Source organism: Gopherus flavomarginatus, chromosome 8 (assembly GCF_025201925.1).
Source record: "Gopherus flavomarginatus isolate rGopFla2 chromosome 8, rGopFla2.mat.asm, whole genome shotgun sequence".
Taxonomy (NCBI): Eukaryota; Metazoa; Chordata; order Testudines; family Testudinidae; genus Gopherus; species Gopherus flavomarginatus.
In genome coordinates, this window is record NC_066624.1 from 56,579,956 (window position 1) to 56,602,247 (window position 22,292).

Consider the following 22,292-nt stretch of genomic DNA (forward strand, 5'->3'; position numbering starts at 1 on the left):
TAGCTAGGACTCCATGTCTATCACGGAGATCAAGTCAGCATTAGGAGTTAAAAAAAAACAGCAGTTCCATTTTAAAATCCTGTTTGTCCAGCATTTAGATCAGCTCTCGATACCTGGTCTTAGCTGAAAGGTCTCAGGCAGGGAGAACATCTTGGTAATTCTGTGGCTAAGGCACTACATCTGGAATTCTGGGTTCAGTGCCAAGCTTTGCTGCAGACTTCCTGTCTGACGTTGGGCAAATCATTTAATCCTCTGGGCCACAGCTCCCTATTGATGATATGTTGCTTTTCCCTCCCACCCCATTGTGAGCTCTTTGGGGCAGGGACTCACTCTGTGCCCACAACACTGGGGCGCTGATCTCAGTTGGGCTATCTAAGCCCTTCTTCTGCCTGTCAGGCCCCTCGTTGGTTTCCTTCAACTTCTCAGGAAAGAGCAGGTTGGGGGCTGTGCACGACAGGCTGATGAAAGAGATGGTTATTTCCAGGGGTAGGGTCACGAAGGGCAGTTTAAATGGGCTCTTATGCTCTGAGAGAGGAGAAGGCAGGCAAGGGGGATTTTCTCCTTTAGTTTGATGCATTTTAATGGCTACCCACGGAGCCTGGAGCTATGGAAAGGTGCTTCTGAGCATCAATAGACACTAATAATATCAGTAAATACTTCCTTCCGGACTAGCAAAATAACAACGGGCTCTGGGAACAAACAGGAAGGATCTGGGCCTAATGCATGTGAGAGGGGACTGGGAGTCAGTTCACTTGAGTTTTGTTCTCAGCAATGCCACCACCTCACCAAGTGGCATAGGGAAAGTTCCTCATTTCTTGTCTTCTTATTCCCATGGAAGTTTTGCCAGTGACCACCGTGGGGGAAGGACCTATTCCTTAACCTCTCTCTCTACACTCATTTTCCCCATGTGTAGAATTGGGGATGATATTAACCTACTCCACCAAAGGGTTGTGAGGCTTAATTTATTAAAGTACTTTGAGATCCTAACATGAAAGGAGCTGTAGAAATACAAAGAATTATAATGTTAATATAATTATTGTGCCGAATGTAATCTACAGGGGCTTTCTGGAGCCAGTCTTGGAATTCTCTAGCAGATCTTGATAACCCATCTCATTCTCTGAAATCACTGTCCCTGTTCTAAAACTCTGAGCAAATTCCTTGCAGTGTCTGTGCCTGTGGAAAGGTGAATGTAACTGCTGAGGGTGTTGCTATGTGACAAGAAGTGAATGGAGTTGTGAACCTTCTGGAGCATTTGAGGAGCTGACCGTGGGCAGGATGTGAGGAGATGAGGGCTTTGTATAGCTCTGGCTCCACACTTAACCTTGAGACCCCGCAGCAGTTCCGAGGTCGGCTGGGGATTGACTGGTGAAATCAGGCTCTGCAGCAGCTATATTTAGCCCAGAGAGAGGCCAGAGGCTCAGCAGCGCTCTGATGGCTGGCAGATTATTTAGATACTCTTGGTTTTGGAGACAATCTCAATTCCAAACCGGTCCTGTTGGAGCTTTTAGTTATTGGCACATTGGCAGGAGTCCGAACAGACTATATCAGGATACTGTGTCATGTCTCTAGGGGCCTGATCCTGCACAGTGTGGCATGCCCTTAAGGCACAATATGTCACAGGATTGGGCCCTCTATGCCCAAACACCTGCACATGTGGATTTGGATGTCATAAGGCTACGATTTAGTCATGTAAAAGCAGCAAAGAATCCTGTGGCACCTTATAGACTAACAGACGTTTTGGAGCATGAGCTTTCGTGGGTGAATACCCACTTCCTCAGATGCATGTAATGGAAATATCCAGGGGCAGGTATATATATGTGTGCTAGCAAGCAAGCTAGAGATAACGAGGTCAGTTCAATCAGGGAGGATGAGGCCCTGTTCTAGCAGTTGAGGTGTGAAAACCAAGAGAGGAGAAACTGGTTCTGTAATTGGCAAGCCATTCACAGTCTTTGTTCAATCCTGAGCTGATGGTGTCAAATTTGCAGATGAACTGAAGCTCAGCAGTTTCTCTTTGAAGTCTGGTCCTGAAGTTTTTTTGCTGCAGGATGGCCACCTTAAGGTCTGCTATAGTGTGGCCAGGGAGGTTGAAGTGCTCTCCTACAGGTTTTTGTATATTGCCATTCCTAATGTCTGATTTGTGTCCATTTATCCTTTTTCGTAGAGACTGTCCAGTTTGGCCGATGTACATAGCAGAGGGGCATTGCTGGCATATGATGGCGTATATTACATTGGTGGATGTGCAGGTGAATGAACCAGTGATGGTGTGGCTGATCTGGTTAGGTCCTGTGATGGTGTCGCTGGTGTAGATATGTGGGCAGAGTTGGCATCGAGGTTTGTTGCATGGATTGGTTCCTGAGCTAGAGTTATTATGGTGTGGTGTGCAGTTACTGGTGAGAATATGTTTCAGGTTGGCAGGTTGTCTGTGGGCAAGGATTGGCCTGCCACCCAAGGCCTGTGAAAGTGTGGGATCATTATCCAGGATGGGTTGTAGATCCTTGATGATGCGTTGGAGGGGTTTTAGCTGGGGGCTGTATGTGATGGCCAGTGGAGTCCTGTTGGTTTCTCTCTTGGGTTTGTCTTGCAGTAGGAGGCTTCTGGGTACACGTCTGGCTCTGTTGATCTGTTTCCTTATTTCCTCGTGCGGGTATTGTAGTTTTGAGAATGCTTGGTGGAGATTTTGTAGGTGTTGGTCTCTGTCTGAGGGGTTAGAGCAAATGCGGTTGTATCTCAGTGCTTGGCTGTAGACAATGGATCGTGTGATGTGCCCGGGATGGAAGCTGGAGGCATGAAGGTAGGCATAGCGGTCGGTGGGTTTTCGATATAGGGTGGTGTTAATGTGACCATCACTTATTTGCACCGTGGTGTCAAGAAAGTGGACCTCCCGTGTAGATTGGTCCAGGCTGAGGTTGATGGTGGGGTGGAAGCTGTTGAAATCATGGTGGAATTTTTCCAGAGTCTCCTTCCCATGGATCCAGATGATGAAGATGTCATCGATGTAGCGTAGATAGAGAAGGGGTGTGAGTGGACGAGAGCTGAGGAAGCGTTGTTCCAGGTCGGCCATGAAGATATTGGCATATTGTGGGGCCATGCGGGTGCCCATAGCAGTGCCACTGATCTGGAGATATATATTGTCATCAAATTTGAAATAGTTGTGTGTAAGTATAAAGTCACAGAGCTCAGCAGCCAGTTGTGCTGTGGCATCATCAGGGATAGTGTTCCTGACAGCTTGTATTCCATCTGTGTGTGGGATGTTTGTGTAGAGAGCCTCTACATCCATGGTGGCTAGGATGGTGTTTTCTGGGAGGTCACCAATGCATTGTAGTTTCCTCAGGAAATCAGTGGTGTCACGGAGATAGCTGGGAGTGCTGGTGGCATAGGGTCTGAGTAGAGAGTCCATATATCCAGATAGTCCTTCAGTGAGAGTGCCAATGCCCGAGATGATGGGGCGTCCAGGATTTCCGGGTTTGTGGATCTTGGGTAGTAGATAGAATAACCCTGGTCGGGGCTCTAGGGGTATGTTGATTTCTTCTGGTGTTAGTGTAGGGAGTGTCCTGAGTAGATGCTGTAGTTTCTTAGTGTATTCCTCAGTGGGATCTGAGGGAAGTGGCCTGTAGAATTTGGTATTGGAGAGTTGTCTGGCTGCCTCCTTTTGATAGTCAGACCTGTTCATGATGACAACGGCACCTCCTTTATCAGCCTCTTTGATGATAATGTCAGGGTGGTTTCTGAGGCTGTGGATGGCATTGCGTTCTGCACGACTTAGGTTGTGAGGCAAGCGATGTTGTTGTTCCACGATTTCTGCCTGTGCACGCCGGCGGAAGCATTCAATGTATAGGTCCAGGCTGTCATTTCGACCCTCAGGAGGAGTCCATGTGGAGTTCTTTTTCTTGTGCTGTTGGTGGGAGGGCACCTGCGTATCAGTGCACTGTTCAGTGTTGTCCTGGAAGTATTCTTTGAGTCGGAGACGGCGAAAGTAGGCTTCCAGATCGCCACAGAACTGTATCATGTTGGTGGGGGTGGCAGGGCAGAAAGAGAGTCCCCGAGATAGGACAGACTTTTCTTCTGGGCTGAGTGTGTAGTTGGATAGATTGACGATATTGCTGGGTGGGTTAGGGGTACCACTGTTGTGGCCCCATGTGGCAGGTAGGAGTTTAGACAGCTTACAGTCCTTTTTCCTTTGAAGAGAGGTGAAGTGAGTAATGTAGATCTCCTGTCTTATTCTAGTGAAGTCCGTTTGTATAGAAGTTTGGTTATTAATGAGAGTCTCCAGGTTGAAGAGCTCTTTTTTGATGTTTTCCTGTTTGCTGTATAGGATGCTGATCAGGTGGTTCCTCAGTTTTTTTGATAGAGTATGACATAATCTGTCACTGTGGTCTGTGTAGTATGTAGATAGCAGTGGATTTTTTACCTTTAGTCCATTTGGTATGATGTCCATCCGTTTGCATTTGGAAAGGAAGATGATATCTGTCTGTATTTGTGCAAGTTTCTTCATGAGGTTGATGGATTTCCATTCCATACGGCTAAATGCAGTGCCTTGCATGGTGTCAAGTATCAGAGGGTAGCCGTGTTAGTCTGGATCTGTAAAAGCAGCAAAGAATCCTGTGGCACCTTATAGACTAACAGACGTTTTGGAGCATGAGCTTTCGTGGGTGAATACCCACTTCCTCAGATGCATGTAATGGAAATATCCAGGGGCAGGTATATATATGTGTGCTAGCAAGCAAGCTAGAGATAACGAGGTCAGTTCAATCAGGGAGGATGAGGCCCTGTTCTAGCAGTTGAGGTGTGAAAACCAAGAGAGGAGAAACTGGTTCTGTAATTGGCAAGCCATTCACAGTCTTTGTTCAATCCTGAGCTGATGGTGTCAAATTTGCAGATGAACTGAAGCTCAGCAGTTTCTCTTTGAAGTCTGGTCCTGAAGTTTTTTTGCTGCAGGATGGCCACCTTAAGGTCTGCTATAGTGTGGCCAGGGAGGTTGAAGTGCTCTCCTACAGGTTTTTGTATATTGCCATTCCTAATGTCTGATTTGTGTCCATTTATCCTTTTTCGTAGAGACTGTCCAGTTTGGCCGATGTACATAGCAGAGGGGCATTGCTGGCATATGATGGCGTATATTACATTGGTGGATGTGCAGGTGAATGAACCAGTGATGGTGTGGCTGATCTGGTTAGGTCCTGTGATGGTGTCGCTGGTGTAGATATGTGGGCAGAGTTGGCATCGAGGTTTGTTGCATGGATTGGTTCCTGAGCTAGAGTTATTATGGTGTGGTGTGCAGTTACTGGTGAGAATATGTTTCAGGTTGGCAGGTTGTCTGTGGGCAAGGATTGGCCTGCCACCCAAGGCCTGTGAAAGTGTGGGATCATTATCCAGGATGGGTTGTAGATCCTTGATGATGCGTTGGAGGGGTTTTAGCTGGGGGCTGTATGTGATGGCCAGTGGAGTCCTGTTGGTTTCTCTCTTGGGTTTGTCTTGCAGTAGGAGGCTTCTGGGTACACGTCTGGCTCTGTTGATCTGTTTCCTTATTTCCTCGTGCGGGTATTGTAGTTTTGAGAATGCTTGGTGGAGATTTTGTAGGTGTTGGTCTCTGTCTGAGGGGTTAGAGCAAATGCGGTTGTATCTCAGTGCTTGGCTGTAGACAATGGATCGTGTGATGTGCCCGGGATGGAAGCTGGAGGCATGAAGGTAGGCATAGCGGTCGGTGGGTTTTCGATATAGGGTGGTGTTAATGTGACCATCACTTATTTGCACCGTGGTGTCAAGAAAGTGGACCTCCCGTGTAGATTGGTCCAGGCTGAGGTTGATGGTGGGGTGGAAGCTGTTGAAATCATGGTGGAATTTTTCCAGAGTCTCCTTCCCATGGATCCAGATGATGAAGATGTCATCGATGTAGCGTAGATAGAGAAGGGGTGTGAGTGGACGAGAGCTGAGGAAGCGTTGTTCCAGGTCGGCCATGAAGATATTGGCATATTGTGGGGCCATGCGGGTGCCCATAGCAGTGCCACTGATCTGGAGATATATATTGTCATCAAATTTGAAATAGTTGTGTGTAAGTATAAAGTCACAGAGCTCAGCAGCCAGTTGTGCTGTGGCATCATCAGGGATAGTGTTCCTGACAGCTTGTATTCCATCTGTGTGTGGGATGTTTGTGTAGAGAGCCTCTACATCCATGGTGGCTAGGATGGTGTTTTCTGGGAGGTCACCAATGCATTGTAGTTTCCTCAGGAAATCAGTGGTGTCACGGAGATAGCTGGGAGTGCTGGTGGCATAGGGTCTGAGTAGAGATTTAGTCATGGGTATTTTTAATAAAATTCATGGACTGGTCACGGGCAGAAAACAAAAATTCACAGTCTGTGACTCGTCTATGACTTGTACTATAAATACCTCTGACTAAATCTTAGTTGGGGGGGCCCCTCAAGAGGAGTCCTGCTCTGTGGGACCCCAGGGGTACTGCTGGAGGCCCCCGGGAGGCCACTGCTCTGGGGTTGCCCCCAGGGACCATCACCAGACTGCTGCCAGCGGCCACTGAGCTGCGGCTGCTCCTGCTGCCCTGGGACCACTGCTCAGGTGGTCCCTGGGGCCAGCCGCATTGGCTGCTGCTGCTTGGGCAGTCCCTGGGGCCAGCCACCCTGAGACACTCAAGCGGTGGCCATTGAGGCTGGCTGCATAGCTACCCAAACGGCTATCTGTGGAGCTACTCCACTGCAGCCACTGTGGCTGTCCCTGGACCACCTAGCACCTGGGGCCAGCCACACTGACCACTGCAGAAGTCATGGAGTTTGCGGAAACGAGGCCGTGTGGCCTAGTGCAGTGCATGACAGGAGATGCACAGGGCAGACTTCTTAAAGGAGATTGAGAAGGCAACAAACCATGCAGCAGACTACAGTGCATTTAGCTTTTCCATCTGTCTAGTACATTGAGAAACTGGTGCAGTGATCTGATGGATGACAGCCCATGCACCACTATTTCATGGAGCCGCAGGGAACATGCTGTGCCAGATCAGTCTGGTTCCCGGAGACCTGATTTATCCCTCCTGCTTCGCACAGAGATCCCTTTGATACATTTCCAGATCTCCATAGGGATGGAAGTTTTGCGGTAGATGATCAGACTGCTGGTCCTCCAGCAGTGGCTGTTATCTGATGCTTCAGAGGAAGGCAAACAGCCTCCCTCCAGTAACACACCACTTGACTTATGCCATGCTGTATATATAGGGAGGGTTCTGACATGGCCCTGTGGTAATCAGTTTGTGCCCAGAGGCATGAAGTTGGATGTCTTTACATATTTCTAATGTGTCCATCACTGTGGTATGTAAGTGTCAAATTATCCAACCCATTTGAAAAATGTTCTCCATTATCTGACCTGAAAGCCCGATCTCCTTCCTGGTGTAGGGAATTCTACCTAGTGCGTGCAGCAATATTTTATTTTTCTACATTTACTTGCCATCCATTTCATCCGCTGGACCCTTATTGTCAAATTATGGACCAACAGGAAAAGAGAAGAACTGATCTGTTTTCATGGCAGCTTTCCTAATCTGAAATACACAATCAATCAAATTGCCTCTAGATCCCCAAAGATGTTTGGAAGTGGAGTAATTATTCCAGAAAAAAGTCGCTTTTATTCCAGAAGAGTATCTATACAGGGCAGTTATGCTGGCATGGCTATAAAAGAACAATTATTCTGCTAAAGCTATGCTGGTCAATTTTCCTGCATAGACAACCCCTTAGAGATGGGAAAGATCCACAAGATTATCCAGGGTATCCACACCAAGGGCAAGCTGTTGACCCTGGTCCTGACAGATCATCTCTCAGATATTTGTTTGCCTCTCCCAGCTAAGCAATCCTAATAGCTGCAATCCCACATCATATAAAAGATCTTCCTGTTTAGAGGGACTGTGATTTACAATTGTGAATTATTTAACCTTATAAGTTGTACCCACATACTGCAGTGATGGCTGCATTATCACTGCACATAGAGGGACTAGATTAGCTAGATAGGGTGGTGGCTAGTTTATATTTGGGACACTGGTTTTTATTCATGTTCAATGGGCAATCAGGAGGGTCAGTTAATACACAAATTTTCTTATATGCAAGTGCAGGTGGTAACTGGTTAGAGACCATGGTACAAGTCTGTCCCTAAATTCCCTGACATCTCTTACATCAAGCAACCCATCTCAGTACCCTTTCTCTTCTACTGTGCAGGGGTCTGTACACTATGGGACATTTCTAGATCAAAGTGTCTGGTTTGCTGTCTAGGGGCCTGATCCTTCTACCTTTTTCCATATCTGTGTCAATGGAAGTACTCATGGTTACTCATGAGATCTGCATGATTCGGCATTTGGTTGGAACAATAACTGACCATATTAACATGATTCCTTTTTAGAAACAGGCAATAAATAATAGATACTACTAAACAATCCATTTGTTTCCCCTGTCCAGCCATCTCCATTCTCAATAGCCCCTTCCCCATTGGTTGGTTGGCAACTGGAGACTCTGGAGGAGCTGTCCAGAGAGTAATAATTTACAATGCCTTGGGCTGCTGGACAAACAAGTTCCTTTCAAGCTAGTAAGTGATACAAATCCAGCTATGGTGAACTGTAATGCCATCTAGTGCATTGGCTGAGAGAAAAATAAAGTACAAGGGACCTGGTGAAGGAAACATAAGATGGTGAGGTAATATCGTTTATTGGACCAACTTCTGTTGGTGAAAGAGACAAGCTTTCAAGCTAACACAGAGCTCTCCATCAGTTTAAAACTTGAAGAAGAGCTCTGTATAAGCTCAAAAGCTGGTCTCTTTTGCCAACAGAAGTTGGTCCAATAAAAGATATTACCTCACCCACTTTGTCCTGCTAATAACAGGACCAACACAGCTACAACAGCACTTAACCAACTAGTGAAGGAAAGGGAGACATAAGAATAAAGTATGGGTTCATGGATAGAAAGGCCAGTCTGAAACTCTCACAACAGAGCTGAATAATCTTGCCAATGTGTCAGTTTAGAGTGTGGGGCAAATCTCTACCAAGGAAAGATCTTGCAGCTATCAAATTGATTATCTGAGACTCCTTGGGCCTCATTCCAAAAACTCCCCTTGAAAAATAGGGCCAGTTTTAGAAAATATTGACCCTAGCTTCTAACCTAGCTCCATCTAACATAGCACAGACTTTGCTGTTCCTATTCTATGTAGGATAATCTTGGTGAGATCAAAACAAGGGCAACACAATGAAATGCTTCAAGAAATTAAAGCAACAGGCACCTTCTTGGATCTCACTCTTATGTCCATTTCTGAAAATGCCACTTTTGTCTCTTCTCAATTTCTCCCTCCCTCCACTGTTGGCTTGGGTTTTAACTTCATACCTGTGCCATTTAGCTCCATGAAACATATTATACAAAATAAAGTGGCATCACATCCTGTGGTGCTGACAAGCATTAGATAGGGCTACTGATGTTTCTCTAAAGATCAGGGGTGAAATCTGAACTCAAAAACATCCTCCATTACCTTGTGATAAACACCCTAAAATAGCTATGTTCCTAGGTTCGAGAATTTTCTGTGCAAACATCCCACACTGCTGCCTGGGGAGGAGGGAAGCCCACTACAGAATCAGTACTTACTAGGGCTGTTGATTAATCACAGTTAATGCATGTGATTAACTCAAAAAAATTATTCGCGATTAAAAAAATTAGTTGCAATTAATAGCAGTTTTAATTGTACTGTTAAACAATAAAATACCAATTGAAATTTATTAAAGATTTTGATTTTTGTACATTTTCATATATATTGCATTCTGTGTAACTGAAATCAAAGTGTATATTTTTATTATAAAAATATCTGCACTGTAAAAATGATAAACAAAAGAAACAGTATTTTTCAATTCACCTCATACAAGTACTGTAGTGCAATCTCTGTCATGAAAATGCAACTTAAAAATGTACATGTTTTTATTACATAACTGCCCTCAAAAACAAAACAATGTAAAACTTCAGAGCTTACAAGTCCACTCAGTCCTACTTCTTTTTCAGCCAATCACAAAGCAACAAATACGTTTGTTTACATTTACAGGAGATAATGCTGCCCTCTTCTTATTTACAATGTCACCAGAAAGTGAGAACAGGCATTTACTTGGCACTTTTGTAGCTGGCATTGCAAGGTATTTACTTGCCAGATATGCTCAACAGAATTCTTAAAAGAGTAACACTCTGATGTGGAAACTACAGAACCTGAACCACCAAAAACAACCTTCTGCTGGTGGCATAAGATAATGAAAATGAACATTCATCGGTCCATACTGTTTTGGATTGTTATTGAGCAGAACCCATCATCAGCAGAGATCCATGTCCCCGGGAATGGTGGTTGAAGTACGAAGGGTCATATGAATCATTAGTGCATCTGCATGTAAATATCTTGCAACGTTGGTTACAACAGTGCCATGCGAATGCCTGTTCTCACTACAAGAAATGAGCATTATCTCCTGCAAATGTAAACAAACTTGTTCGTCTGAGCAATTGGCTGAACAAGAAGTGTGACTGATTGGACTTGCAGCCTCTAAAATTGTACATTGTTTTATTTTTGAATGAAGGTTTTTTTGTACATAATTCTACATTTGTAACTTCAACTTTCATGCTAAAGCAATTGCACTACAGTACTTGGGATTAGGTGAATAGAAAAATACCTTTTTTCTTTTGGTTTGTTTACAGTGCAAATACTCGTAATAAAAAATAAATATAAAGTGAGCACTGTACACTTTGTATTCTGTGTTGTAATTTAAATCAATATATGTGAAAATGTAGAAAACATCCAAAAATATTTAAATAAATGGTATTCCATTAATATTTTTAATTGCGCAATTAATCACAATTAATTTTTGTAATCGCTTGACAACCCTAGTGCATGCCCCTTTGATCTATCTCAGGCACTATACAGACCTCTCACTGCAGCATCTGAGCGCCTTACAGTCTTTGATATAGTTATGCTCCCAATGTCCTGGGAAATAAGGCAGTGCTATTATCCTTATTGTACAGATGGGGAATTGTGGTCCAGAGAGACTAAGCAACTGGCCCAAGGTTATACCGGGAGTCTGTAAAAGAGCAGGGAACTGAACCTGGTTCACGCAAGTCCTAGGCGGGTGCCCTAACCACCAACCCTCCTCAGACATCCCTTAGACGGCATAGCCCACCTGCCATGTAGATGGTCCACTGGATTCAAGCTCTGTATCTCAAGAGAGGGCAAGTGAAGGGGCAAATAATGGCTGTTTGCCATAGCACTATCCAACCCCAAATAAAACTGATCCAGGGCCTCACCTACTATACAACTTCATACTGACCATCTCTTTGTTCAGCCTGACCTGGTTCCCTGCCTGTTCTGTGAAACAATGAGAGCAGCAGGGGAGCTCTGGCATCACAACTCCTGAAGAAGCCACACTACCATGAAACAGGGCTGTGGAGATGGCAGAAGGGAGTGACTTCTGTGCCAATGCCAGCTGTCTCCAGCAGCTCTCCTATGACCTATACATTCATCAAGGACCTACGGATTTTTGGAGATGGGGACCTCCTGCCACTTCTGTGAATCCCTGATAGAAAGATTTCTTCCCAGATGTGTGATTAACCCTTGCAGAAAAACACTGAGCCCATAGTAATTCACTGCTACACAAGGGACACAATTTTGTTTGCTAAACAAACTGACAACCCAGCTGCTCCACTGCTGGGCTAGACTGATTATAAAATAATATGCCATGCAGCTGTGGTTTCACATACAACTTTCAGTTCTGGCACAATATCCCATTTTTAGAGAACCATTTAATCAAATGTATTAGGTTACAGTCAATTGAAACCTCCCTATGAAGGCCTATGCCCCTAATCCTGGTCCCAACTCCCACTGATATCAATGTCAAAACTCCCCATTCTTTTCAGTGTCATTAGATTCCTAGATTCCAAGGCCAGAAGGGATCATTGTAATCACCTAGTCTCATCTCCTGTATAACCCAGGCCAGAGAAGTGCACCACAATAATCCCTAGAACAGAGGTTTTAGAAAAACATCCAATCAAAACTGTCAGTGACGAAAAACCCATCACAATCCTTGGTTGCTCCAATGGTTAATTATTCTCACTGTTAAAAATGCATGCTTTATTTCCAGTCTGAAATTGTCTGTTTTTAACATCCAGCCATTACCTTTCTCTGGCCAGGTCTACACTACAAATTTACATCAGTGTAACTACATCACTCAGGGTTGTGAAAAATCCACACCCTAGAGCAACGCAGTTATACTGACTTAACTCTTGATGCAGACAGCACTATGTCAACAGGAGGGCTTCTCCTGTCGACATAGCTAGCTACTGCTTCTTAGGCCACGTCCAGACTAGGAATTAAAATCGATTTTAGATACGCAACTTCAGCTACGAGAATAACGTAGCTGAAGTCGAATTTCTAAAATCGAGGTACTCACCAGTCTGGACGGCGCGGCATCGATGTCTGCGGCTCTCCGCGTCGATTCCGGAACTCCGTTCGGATTGATGGAGTTCCGGAATCGATGTAAGCGCGCTCGGGGATCGGTACACCGCGTCCAGACTAGACGCGATATATCGATCCCCGAGCAATCGATTTTAACCCGCCGATGCCGCGGGTTAGTCTGGACGAGGGCTTACAGAGGTAGCTTAACTACGCTGGTGGGAGAAGGTCTCCTATCAGATAGTAGTGCCTACACTGAAGTGCTACAGTGGCACAGCTGCATTGGTGCAGCGGTGCTGCTTCAGCGTTTTAAGTGTAGACATACCCTTGGATAGATGGGAGAGCCCATTATTAAATAATCTTCTCTTTGTTAAGATCAAGCACCTTGTGTCTATCACTGTCAGGCAGGTTTTCTAATCCTTTAATCATTCATGTGGCTCTTCTCTGAACCCTCTCCAATTTATCAACATCCTTCCTGACTCCCTTGCTCCAAACAACACTGCAAATCAAGCATAAAATGTTCTTATTTATAAACAACACATCTGCTGTTACCAAGTCAATACTTAGAACTACATTATACAGAGGAAGTTTGCAGCATTAATTGTAATGGAGGCTCAAGCTGAATGTAGGGAGATGAAAACTCTGAATGGGATTGGCTGAAGATCAGTAACAGGTTGGTGGCTCCTCTACTGCTCTGTAGCTATGCCACATCTTATCTTCTTCTGAAGGATACACTTGCTTTCTGGACTCAGTTGCAGGGCACATTGAGCTCATTTTTAACAGAGCGGTGGGCTGTGGAGGCAAAAGGTCCTAGCAAAACCAGAAGTATGGCCTTACACTTAAGGAGACTCAAAATCTTATTACTACTGAACATTTATATTGCAGTAATACCTGGTGTTGACCAAGCTGGGATCCATTGTGCTAGGTACTGTACAAATATAGTGTGACTAACAATCCAGGCCCTGCTCAAAGGAATTTAGGCACCTAATTCCCAATAGGAAATCCATGGGAGTTAGCTGCCTAAATAGCTTTGGGGATCTGCTCCATACAGGCTAGAAGAAAAGACAACAGGTGATGAGACAACTAAGCAGATGGAGAAGGGAGGAACAGCATTTCCAACTGTCTAGAATCACAAGTGTTTTTCTTAAAGCCCCAGCTTCTAGATTCACATGATTTTGTGAGACCCTGTTTTCATTTTCAAAGAAAAGTAAAGTTTCTAGTGCTCATGGTGGTAGAGAAAGCTTGAAAACATGAGCCTCAAAAAAGGCTCAAAACCTAGAAAGAAAATAAAAAGAACCCACATTTACTAGATTCTAAAATCTCATGATTTGGGGTAGGAGCTCAACTCATTATGTTTGAAAGGCTGAAGTACTGGGGTATGGAGGCTGAGGGGGACATAAATAAAACAGCATTTTAGGATAGATATGGGTGTAAGTCCCAGTTCTGCAGCAAGCTACCTGGTGCAATCATCCCTCACCCCAGTGCCTCAGATCCAGCCCTCACCTGCAGAACAGAGATAACGCGCCTTTTCTCTCTGAATCCAGGACCGTAGGTGGGCTCTCAGATATTCCAGCCATGGGAGCCTGATAAAGATCGAGCTAGGCAGAACACAGGGCCACCCATTAAAGCAGTCCCAGGCCCACGGAAACTGAAGGGGTTGGGAACAGCACACCCTGGGGGCTGCACAGGGGAAGCCCAGGGTCACCACGTGGCTCTTCTGCCACAAGCCTGAGTCCCCCAGCCTGCCTCCCTAGTGCATCCAGCCAGGGAGCACAGCAGGACCAGGGAGCCCTGGCCTCCCAGACACTCACCATCTCAAGCACCGGCTTCCTCTCCACCTCTTCAGCCATTGCTGCCTGGGAAGAATTTCCTTTCTCCTCCTCTTCCTCGGACACTGCTAAGGGATTCTGGGAGTTGTAGTCCAACCCTAGTGAAGTGGGCAAACCAGGAAGATTTTGGTGTGCTCTGAAATCTCTTTCCCGGCATTGCCAAATTGGAGTCTATATTTGTTGTGTTTCTTAAAGCCTGCAGCTCCTGGGGTCCCGTGATTGCCTGGGAATTTCAGCTTTCAGTGTTTTTAAACAAGTTTCTAGCACTTTGTTGAAGAGAAAAGCTTGGAAATGTGACCTGAGTGCAGCCTAAAGGTTCAAAATTCAGTAATGTGTTAATAAAAATTAGTCAAGGCCTCTAAAATCATGAGATTGGCTTTAAAAACTCAGTTGGGTTTCTTTTTGTTTGCTTTCTGGTGCTGGTACATGTATGGTTCATGCTTTCGAGCACTTCTTTGCAGCCAAGAGGGCCAGAAATTTAGCTTTTTTAAAAAATGAAAGCTGCAATTGTCAGGAAATAATGATTCCATAACTGAGATGCTAACCTAGCCACTAATATTGTGCCACTCACAGTAAAATTGCAAGGAGTGACAGTATAGAAAACCAGAAGTCAAATAAAAAGAACTCCAAATGTACTATTAAAAAAAACAACAAAGCAAAACAAAAACAAACAAAAAAAACCTTGTGATTTTTAAGTCAGTCCCATAATTTGGAGGGACCTGGCTCAAATTTGAACACTTAGGGTTGGTGATGCTGCTGCTTTTGTGGCACGTTAATTCCACTCAGAGGCATTCATGGGACCTGCCAAGGGTCTGTATGACACTGGCTGCCTGGGAGAAATGCAGTGAGAGCAGGATTAGGAAATGAAGATATGTGAAAAATAAAGGACAGCGCCACAACAAGCTATGTCCTTGGCACCTAACTACATATCTGCACCACAGAGCATATCCTGAGCATGACTGGTGCTGAAACAGGGAGAAAACTGTGTCTCACCCTGCCATGTGAGGAAACGGATGGCAGAGATAGCATCATGTGAGATGCTACAGCATCAGGACTGGTCATCACCAAAACAACCCAACCCCGGGTTTGAATCTCAAACATACTGTAAAGTCTTGCTCTGAATGGATAGGTGGTACTTCACTAAGGCTACCTCAAGTGTATTCAAGGCCGGTGCTTCCATTTAGGCGACCGCAGGATTTGGGAGGGTGACAATTTGGCGGTGGTGGGTCCTTCCGCGCTCTGGGTCGGCAGCAGCAATTCTGCGGCAGGTCTTTCACTCGCTCCGGGACCCGCGGCTGAAGTGCCCCGAAGACCAGGAGCGCAGAAGGACCACACACACACCCCCGCTGCAGAATTGCTGCCAACAACCGGGAGTGCGGAAGGACCCCCGCCTAGGGCGCCAAAAACCCTGGTGCCGCTCCTGGGGGTATTTTTGGTAAAAGTAAGGAACAGGTCACAGCAATAAACAAAAGTGACCTGTCCATGGCTTTTACTGAAAATACCCCTAACTAAATCTTGGGTGCTGGGGGTGGGGCCCTCTAGCAGACCCTGCTGCTCTGGGGCGGGGTGCTCGGCGAGTCGCTTGGAACTGGAATCTGAATGTGATTTGTGGCAGCAGGTCTAGGGAGGCCCCAGGAGGACAGGGGCTGGGCAGTCTCCAGTAGGGTGACCAGATGGGATGAAGAAAATATCGGGACACATGGGGGGGGGTCCCGCCAGTGGAGAAAAAATAAAAGCGCAGCGCCCCAGAGTCCTGCGGGCAGAGAAAGAGAGGGACAAAATAACGGAGTCCTGCGGCGGGGGGCGCGGGGAGGGAAAAAACGGAGTCACTGAGTCCCCCCGGAGGTGGGGGGGAGGGGGAGTGGAGTCCTGCCGGCGGCACAGCAAAAAAAATAAAAAGCGCGGAGTCCCAGAGTGCCGCCGCCAGAAAGACAGAGAGCGCAAAAACCCCGGGGTCCCGCCGGCGGGGGGGGGGGCAAAAGAAAACAAAACCCCCCAGGAGTGCGAAATATCGGACAAATTGCGTCCCGCCCAAACATCGATCGGGACGTCTGGTCACCCTAGTCTTGAGCCAGACGGGGAGCTGCTCGCTGCCATCCTGGGCTCTCGGCGGGACCTTGCCACGCTCACCTTAGAACTACAATACCCAGCAGTCAGAGCGTGCAGCGCCGGCCCCCTCCCCGCGCTGGCGACTACATTTCCCGTGAGTTCCTGCGGCGTCGGGAGCGTCTCTGGCGGAAGTGCACGTGCTCGCCGAACGGAGGGGAAAGCGACTTGGGGAGGCAGGTAAACAGGGCACCGGGCTGGGGACTCCCCCGCCCGGAAAGCGAGGCCGCGGGTGCAGGTGAGAGGGGGCGGGAGTTGGTGGAAGGCTCAAGAGGAGGGGGTAGGGGTAAGACTGGGGGCAGGAGGCGGCTGGGGATGTGGGTCTGGGCAGTGGGCTTGGGGGACAGGAGGAGGAGGATTGGGGAGAAGGGGTGGGGGTAATAAAGCAGGAGGAAGGCGGAAGAGGACCTGGAGGCAGGAGGGGGTAGGGTAGGACTGGGGGGGGGCGGCAGGAGGAGGCCGGGGTGTGTGGGTCTGGGGACGGGAGTAGGAGCAATAAAGCAGCAGGAGGAGGGGGTGTGGGGCTGGGCCCAAGTGAGGACTAGAGGCAGAAGGAAGGAGTGTGAGGGACAGCTAGAAGGAGTAGGGGTGGGAGTTACCACCCAAGGAGAGTTCTGAAGTTCAGGGGCAGAGCCTGGGGCTTTCTACCCAAAGGATGGAGAAGCCGCATCATGCAGCAACATTTGTTAGTAGCGTCTGTGCAGTTGAGGAGGAGTGGGGTGTCCAAGTTGGTGGCTGTTGCCTGTACACCTGTGGGGTGTTGCCAGGAAGCTTCACCCAGAGCCATTACAGCCTTCCTGATCTGCCTCACTAACAACACCTGAAGTTGCTGACTGGAATCTAAACATCTCATTTAACCTTTCCTGTTGCTGCTGTTTGTTCTGTAGCCTGTCCTTATCTTGTTTACTTATTGCATTTCTCTTCTCCTGGGCAAGCTTGTTGGTTTCACTTTCAGGTTCTGGTGTATGGGTGAATGTTACCTTGCTGAGCTTGTAAATGCCTCAAAAGGGTTTTTAATGCCTGTCCCCAAAACAGGTCCCAATATTTTGCTTGTACAAATCTAACTATTTTGGCATAAACTGACAGTCTCTCTTTAAGAGTGGGAGGAAAGGGACAGACTTCCAACAGCAAAGCTGTCCCTTTGTAAGGAGAGCTGCCATATAGAAGTAGAGGTGAACAGGAGGGAAAACAGTGAGATGATCTTGGGGGAAGCTTTATGACAGTTAAACTTCTATAGGTGAGAGTTGTATAATCTCTTGTTAGAGACAAAGGCAATTGTGAAACCAAATTAGCTTTAAATGTGGAGGGGGTGGGGAAGAGAACAAATATTACTCAATAATTACAAAAGAGAAAATGAAGTTTACTGTTTTCCCACCTGTTCTGGTTAGATGCTCGCACTGAGTGATGTGTTCTGGTTTTAGCTCATAGGGGGATGCTGGAAGTACAAACTGGAAGACTGTGGAAGTCAGCTAGCTTCTGACTTTGCATGTGGGCTTTTATGCAAACATAAGAATGGCCAACTTGTGGAACTCCTTACCTGAGGAGATTGTGAAGGCTCGGACTATAACAGCATTTAAAAGAGAACTGGATAAATTCATGGAGATTAAGTCCATTAATGGCTATTAGCCACGATGGGTAGGGAATGGTGTCCCTGGACTCTGTTTGTCAGAGGGTGGAGATGGATGGCAGGAGAGAGATCACTTGATCATTACCTGTTAGGTTCACTCTCTCTGGGGCACCTGGCATTGGCCACTGTCGGTAGACAGTATACTGGGCTAGATGGACCTTTGGTCTGACCCAGTACGGCTGTTCTTATGGCCCTGCTGGGTCAGGCCAAAGGTCCGTCTAGCCCAGTATCCTGTCTTCCGACAGTGACTAGTGCCAGGTGTCCCAGAGGGAATGAACAGAACAGGTAATCATCAAGTGATCCATCCCCTGTCACTCAGTCCCAGTTTCTGGCAAACGGAGGCTTTTCATATTCATATAAGGAGATATACTTATCTCATAGAACTGGAAGGGACCCTGAAAGGTCATTGAGTCTAGCTCCCTGCCTTCACTAGCAGGACCAAGTACTGAATTTTTCCCAGATCCCTACGTGGCCCTCTCAAGGATTGAACTCTACGCTGGGTTTAGCAGGCCAATGCTCAAACCACTGAGCTCTATCCCTCCCCCACCCCCAGGGACACCATTACTGGCTAATAAGCATTGATGGACATATCTTCCATGAATTTATCTAGGTTTTTTTTTTTTAACCCTGTTATGGTCTTGGACTTCACAACATCCTCTGGCAAGGAGTTCCACTGGCTGACTGTGCTTTGTGCGAAGAAATACTTCCTTTTATTTGTTTAAAACCTGCTGCCTATTAATTTCATTTGCAAAAGGGGTGGAGAGATAGAATGAAGGCTGACTTTGATGGGAAGCTAGTCAATGAACTTGATGGAAGTTGTAAGGAAAGTCTGTTTTATTTTTGTTTTTTCCCACCTTCATTCTAGGCTTGGTAAATTCTTATCTCTCAACAATAATTAAACACTAAAAAGGGACACAGAATGAGAGAATCATCAAACTTGGATTTAGTAAAAGCAAGGTTTTACAGAACTCAAACAATAGAAATGTATCAGTGATGCAACAAAAACATTTCAGTGGAAAATCTCTTGGCTTATGTTTAAAAACCTGAACTATGTAAGACTGTGTCAGTGCATGAGAACCTGAGTATGAAATTGATCAAGTATGCAAAGTGCAACAGGCCCATTTATTTTAGTTCATCTCTGGAACTAAATGTCACTATATATGTATGTACTTGTTAATAAGCCGAACTTTTTAGTGAAAAAGGGAAGCACCGGAGAAGGGGGTTGGCTTATGAACGGGTATAGAGAGGGAGAGGTGGGACACAGCCCGTCCCCCCAACAGAGGAAGCAAGGAGAAGCAGCAGAGCCAGAAGGGAAGAGACGGGGCCAGAGTCTCTCAGGTTCTGGCCATGCTGCTCTGCCTGCCAGCCTCCGAAGCAGCCGCAGCTACAGGGCTGCCAGGCTGCAGCAGTGCTGCTTGGCCTCGCCGCCCAACCCACTGAAACATGCAGCCGCGCCGCCCGGTCTGGCCGGCCGGAGCAGGCTGCGGTTGCACTGTCCAGCCTGCTGGAGTAGCTCCAGCCAGACCAGAGACATCCTCCCCTGGTGGTCCCCAGATAAGCTGGGAAAGGATGGGATGGAGAGAGTGTGTGGGTCCCAGGCTAGGGATAGAGTCATGAGGGGGGTGGTCACAGGGGTTACTCCCTGACCCCCAGCTTCTCCCCCACAAAAAATTTCTCCGCCAGTTGCTGTCCCGGCCCGTCAGGGTTAGCAGTTGGCATGCCGGAACACGTTGTTTACTTAAGCATCCGCAGGCACAGAGGTAAACCTGAGGTAAATAAACCATCTCGGCCCACCAGCGGCTTATCCTGATGGCCCAGGAGCCAAAGTTTGCTGACTCCTGAATTATAGGGTTGATTTATGAAGGAGTCATAAAAAATTTCCATTTTTACTTATCCATCTGGGTGGGGGGTGACGAGGAGGGGGTTGGCTTATAAATGAACCAGCTTATGATCGAGTATATACGGTAATTTAGGCCAATGGTTTAATTGGCTTCAAAATAAGGATTAGACGCTCTCATGGATAATGAGAAAATCTACAGTTACATTTGCTAGGGAGGAAGTAGAAGGGATATAAACCTTAATGTTTCAGAACATACATCAACAGCTGAATTACATAAATAAAGTTGTCATGGAATAAAAGGGAAGATCCTTTCACGGACTGAGAACTGGTTAAAAGACAGGGAACAAAGGGTAGGAATTAATGGTAAATTATCAGAAAGGAGAGGGGTAACTAGTGGTGATCCTCAAGGGTCAGTCCTAGGACCAATCCTAGTCAATTTATTCATAAATGATCTGGAGAAAGGGGTAAGCAGTGAGTTGGCAAAATTTGCAGATGATACTAAACTGCTCAAGATAGTTAAGACCAAAGCAGACTGTGAAGAACTTCAAAAAGATCTCACAAAACTAAGTGATTGGGCAACCAAATGTCAAATGAAATTTAATGTGGATAAATGTAAAGTAATGCACATTGGAAAAAATAACCCCAACTATACATACAATATGATGGGGGCTAATTTAGCTGCAACTAATCAGGAAGGAGATCTTGGAGTCGTCATGGATAGTTCTCTGAAGACGTCCGTGTAGCGGCAGTCAAAAAAACAAACAGGATGTTAGGAATAATTAAAAAAGGGATAGAGAATAAGACAGACCGTATCTTATTGCCCTGATATAAATCCATGGTACATCTACATCTTGAATACTGTGTACAGATGTGGTCTCTTCATCTTAAAAAGATATACTGGCACTAGAAAAAGTTCAGAGAAGGGCAACTAAAATGATTAGGGGTTTGGAACAGGTCCCATATGAGGAGAGATTAGAGGCTAGGACTTTTCCTCTTGGAAAAGAGGAGACTAAGGGGGGATATGATAGAGGTATATAAAATCATGAGTGATGTGGAGAAAGTCAATAAGAAAGTTATTTTCTTGTTCCCATAATATAAGAACTAGAGGCCACCAAATGAAATTAATAGGCAGCAGGTTTAAAACAAATGAAAGGATGTTCTTCTTCAAACAGTGCACAATCAACTTGTGAAACTCCTTGTCTGATGAGGTTGTGAAGGCCAGGACTATAATAGGGTTTAAAAGAGAACCTCCATGAATTTATCTAGTTAAGTCCATTAATAGCTATTAGCCAGGATGGGTAAGGAATGGTGTCCCTAGCCTCTTTCAGAGGGTGGAGAGGGATGGCAGGAGAGACATGACTTGATCGTTACCTGTTAGGTGTCCCAGAGGGAATGAACCTGGCATTGTTCATTGTCAGTAGACAGGGTACTGGGCTGGATGGACCTTTGGTCTGACCCATGGTGGCTGTTCTTATGTTATGGGCTAGGAAGAAACTTCTTTAAGGATCTGGTTATTTCATAATTGTTATGGAGTTTCTTTCACTTTTCTGTGAAACATCTTTTACTGGCTGCCTGACTAGATGGGATTTGACCAGTCATGGCAGCTTTTGTGTTCCTGATGCTCAGGCTGAGAGAGGCAAAAAATAAACAGCCTAAGTTCAGAAAATGTTAAATTTTCACATTTGTTTTAATGTAAGGTGGTGTTAATGGTAGGAATATCTTTAAAGGGACACCTGTCAGGTCAAAATAAACTAAGAGCCACATGGAAGCTTTGGAGGATAAGATAAAAACTTTTCCTCATTTTAAATGAACGAAAATGAGGGAGAGCTAAAAAGAAGTTAGGCTCACTTTCTGGTCAAGTCATCAAGTTTAAATATTCACTATAGAGGTCAAGAAGGAATCTGTAGTCTATCGATACAAATGTTGCTCATGCTAGTTTTGTTAACGTATGTACTGTGGAACAACACGTACCATGCATGGTCTGTACTGAATCTGATTTGGAGAAAACCTTTTCGGGTGACCTTAGGAGATTTCCCAACAAAGTGATAGGGAAGGGATCTGTATCGCTTGTAACTCTTTGTGCCCCCCACAAGCAAATAGAATCACATCAATCTAGGGCTGGAAGGGACTTCTAGAGGTCATCTAGTCCAATCCTCTGCACTGAGGCAGGACCAAGTAAACTTAGATCACCCTTGACGTGTTTGTCCAACCTTTTTCTTAAAAGCTTTGAATGATAGGGATTCCACAACCTCCCTAGCGAATTTATGCTAGAGCTACCCTCAGAGTTAGAATGTCTTTCCTAACATCTAATCTGAATTTCCCTGGCTGCAGAGTAAGCCCATTTCTTCTTGTCCTACCTTCAGTGAGCATGGAGAACAATTGATCACCGTCCTTTTTATAACAGCCCTTAACATATTTGAAGACTGTTATCAGGTTCCCCTCAGTTGTCTTTTCTTAA

General features: G+C 45.8%; 2 protein-coding genes across 4 annotated transcripts in view; one reads left to right on the plus strand and one right to left on the minus strand.

Moving 5' to 3' along the window:
- The window catches only part of LOC127057078 (DNA-directed RNA polymerases I and III subunit RPAC2-like), a 28,751-nt gene extending 14,404 nt beyond the window's left edge, over nt 1–14,347 (minus strand). Inside the window, exon 1 of the mRNA XM_050965739.1 lies at nt 14,244–14,347. Within this exon, the coding sequence (XP_050821696.1) occupies nt 14,244–14,282 (39 nt within the window). The 5' untranslated portion in view covers nt 14,283–14,347. The remainder of the gene's footprint in view (nt 1–14,243) is intronic.
- A 2,106-nt stretch (nt 14,348–16,453) lies between these two features.
- The window catches only part of VAMP7 (vesicle associated membrane protein 7), a 34,063-nt gene continuing 28,224 nt past the window's right edge, over nt 16,454–22,292 (plus strand). The window contains exon 1 of one of the 3 annotated variants that reach the window (XM_050965692.1): nt 16,454–16,547. The gene's annotated coding sequence lies outside the window, so the exon portion shown is untranslated. The remainder of the gene's footprint in view (nt 16,548–22,292) is intronic. The other 2 variants (XM_050965693.1, XM_050965690.1) reach the window with 2 other exon arrangements.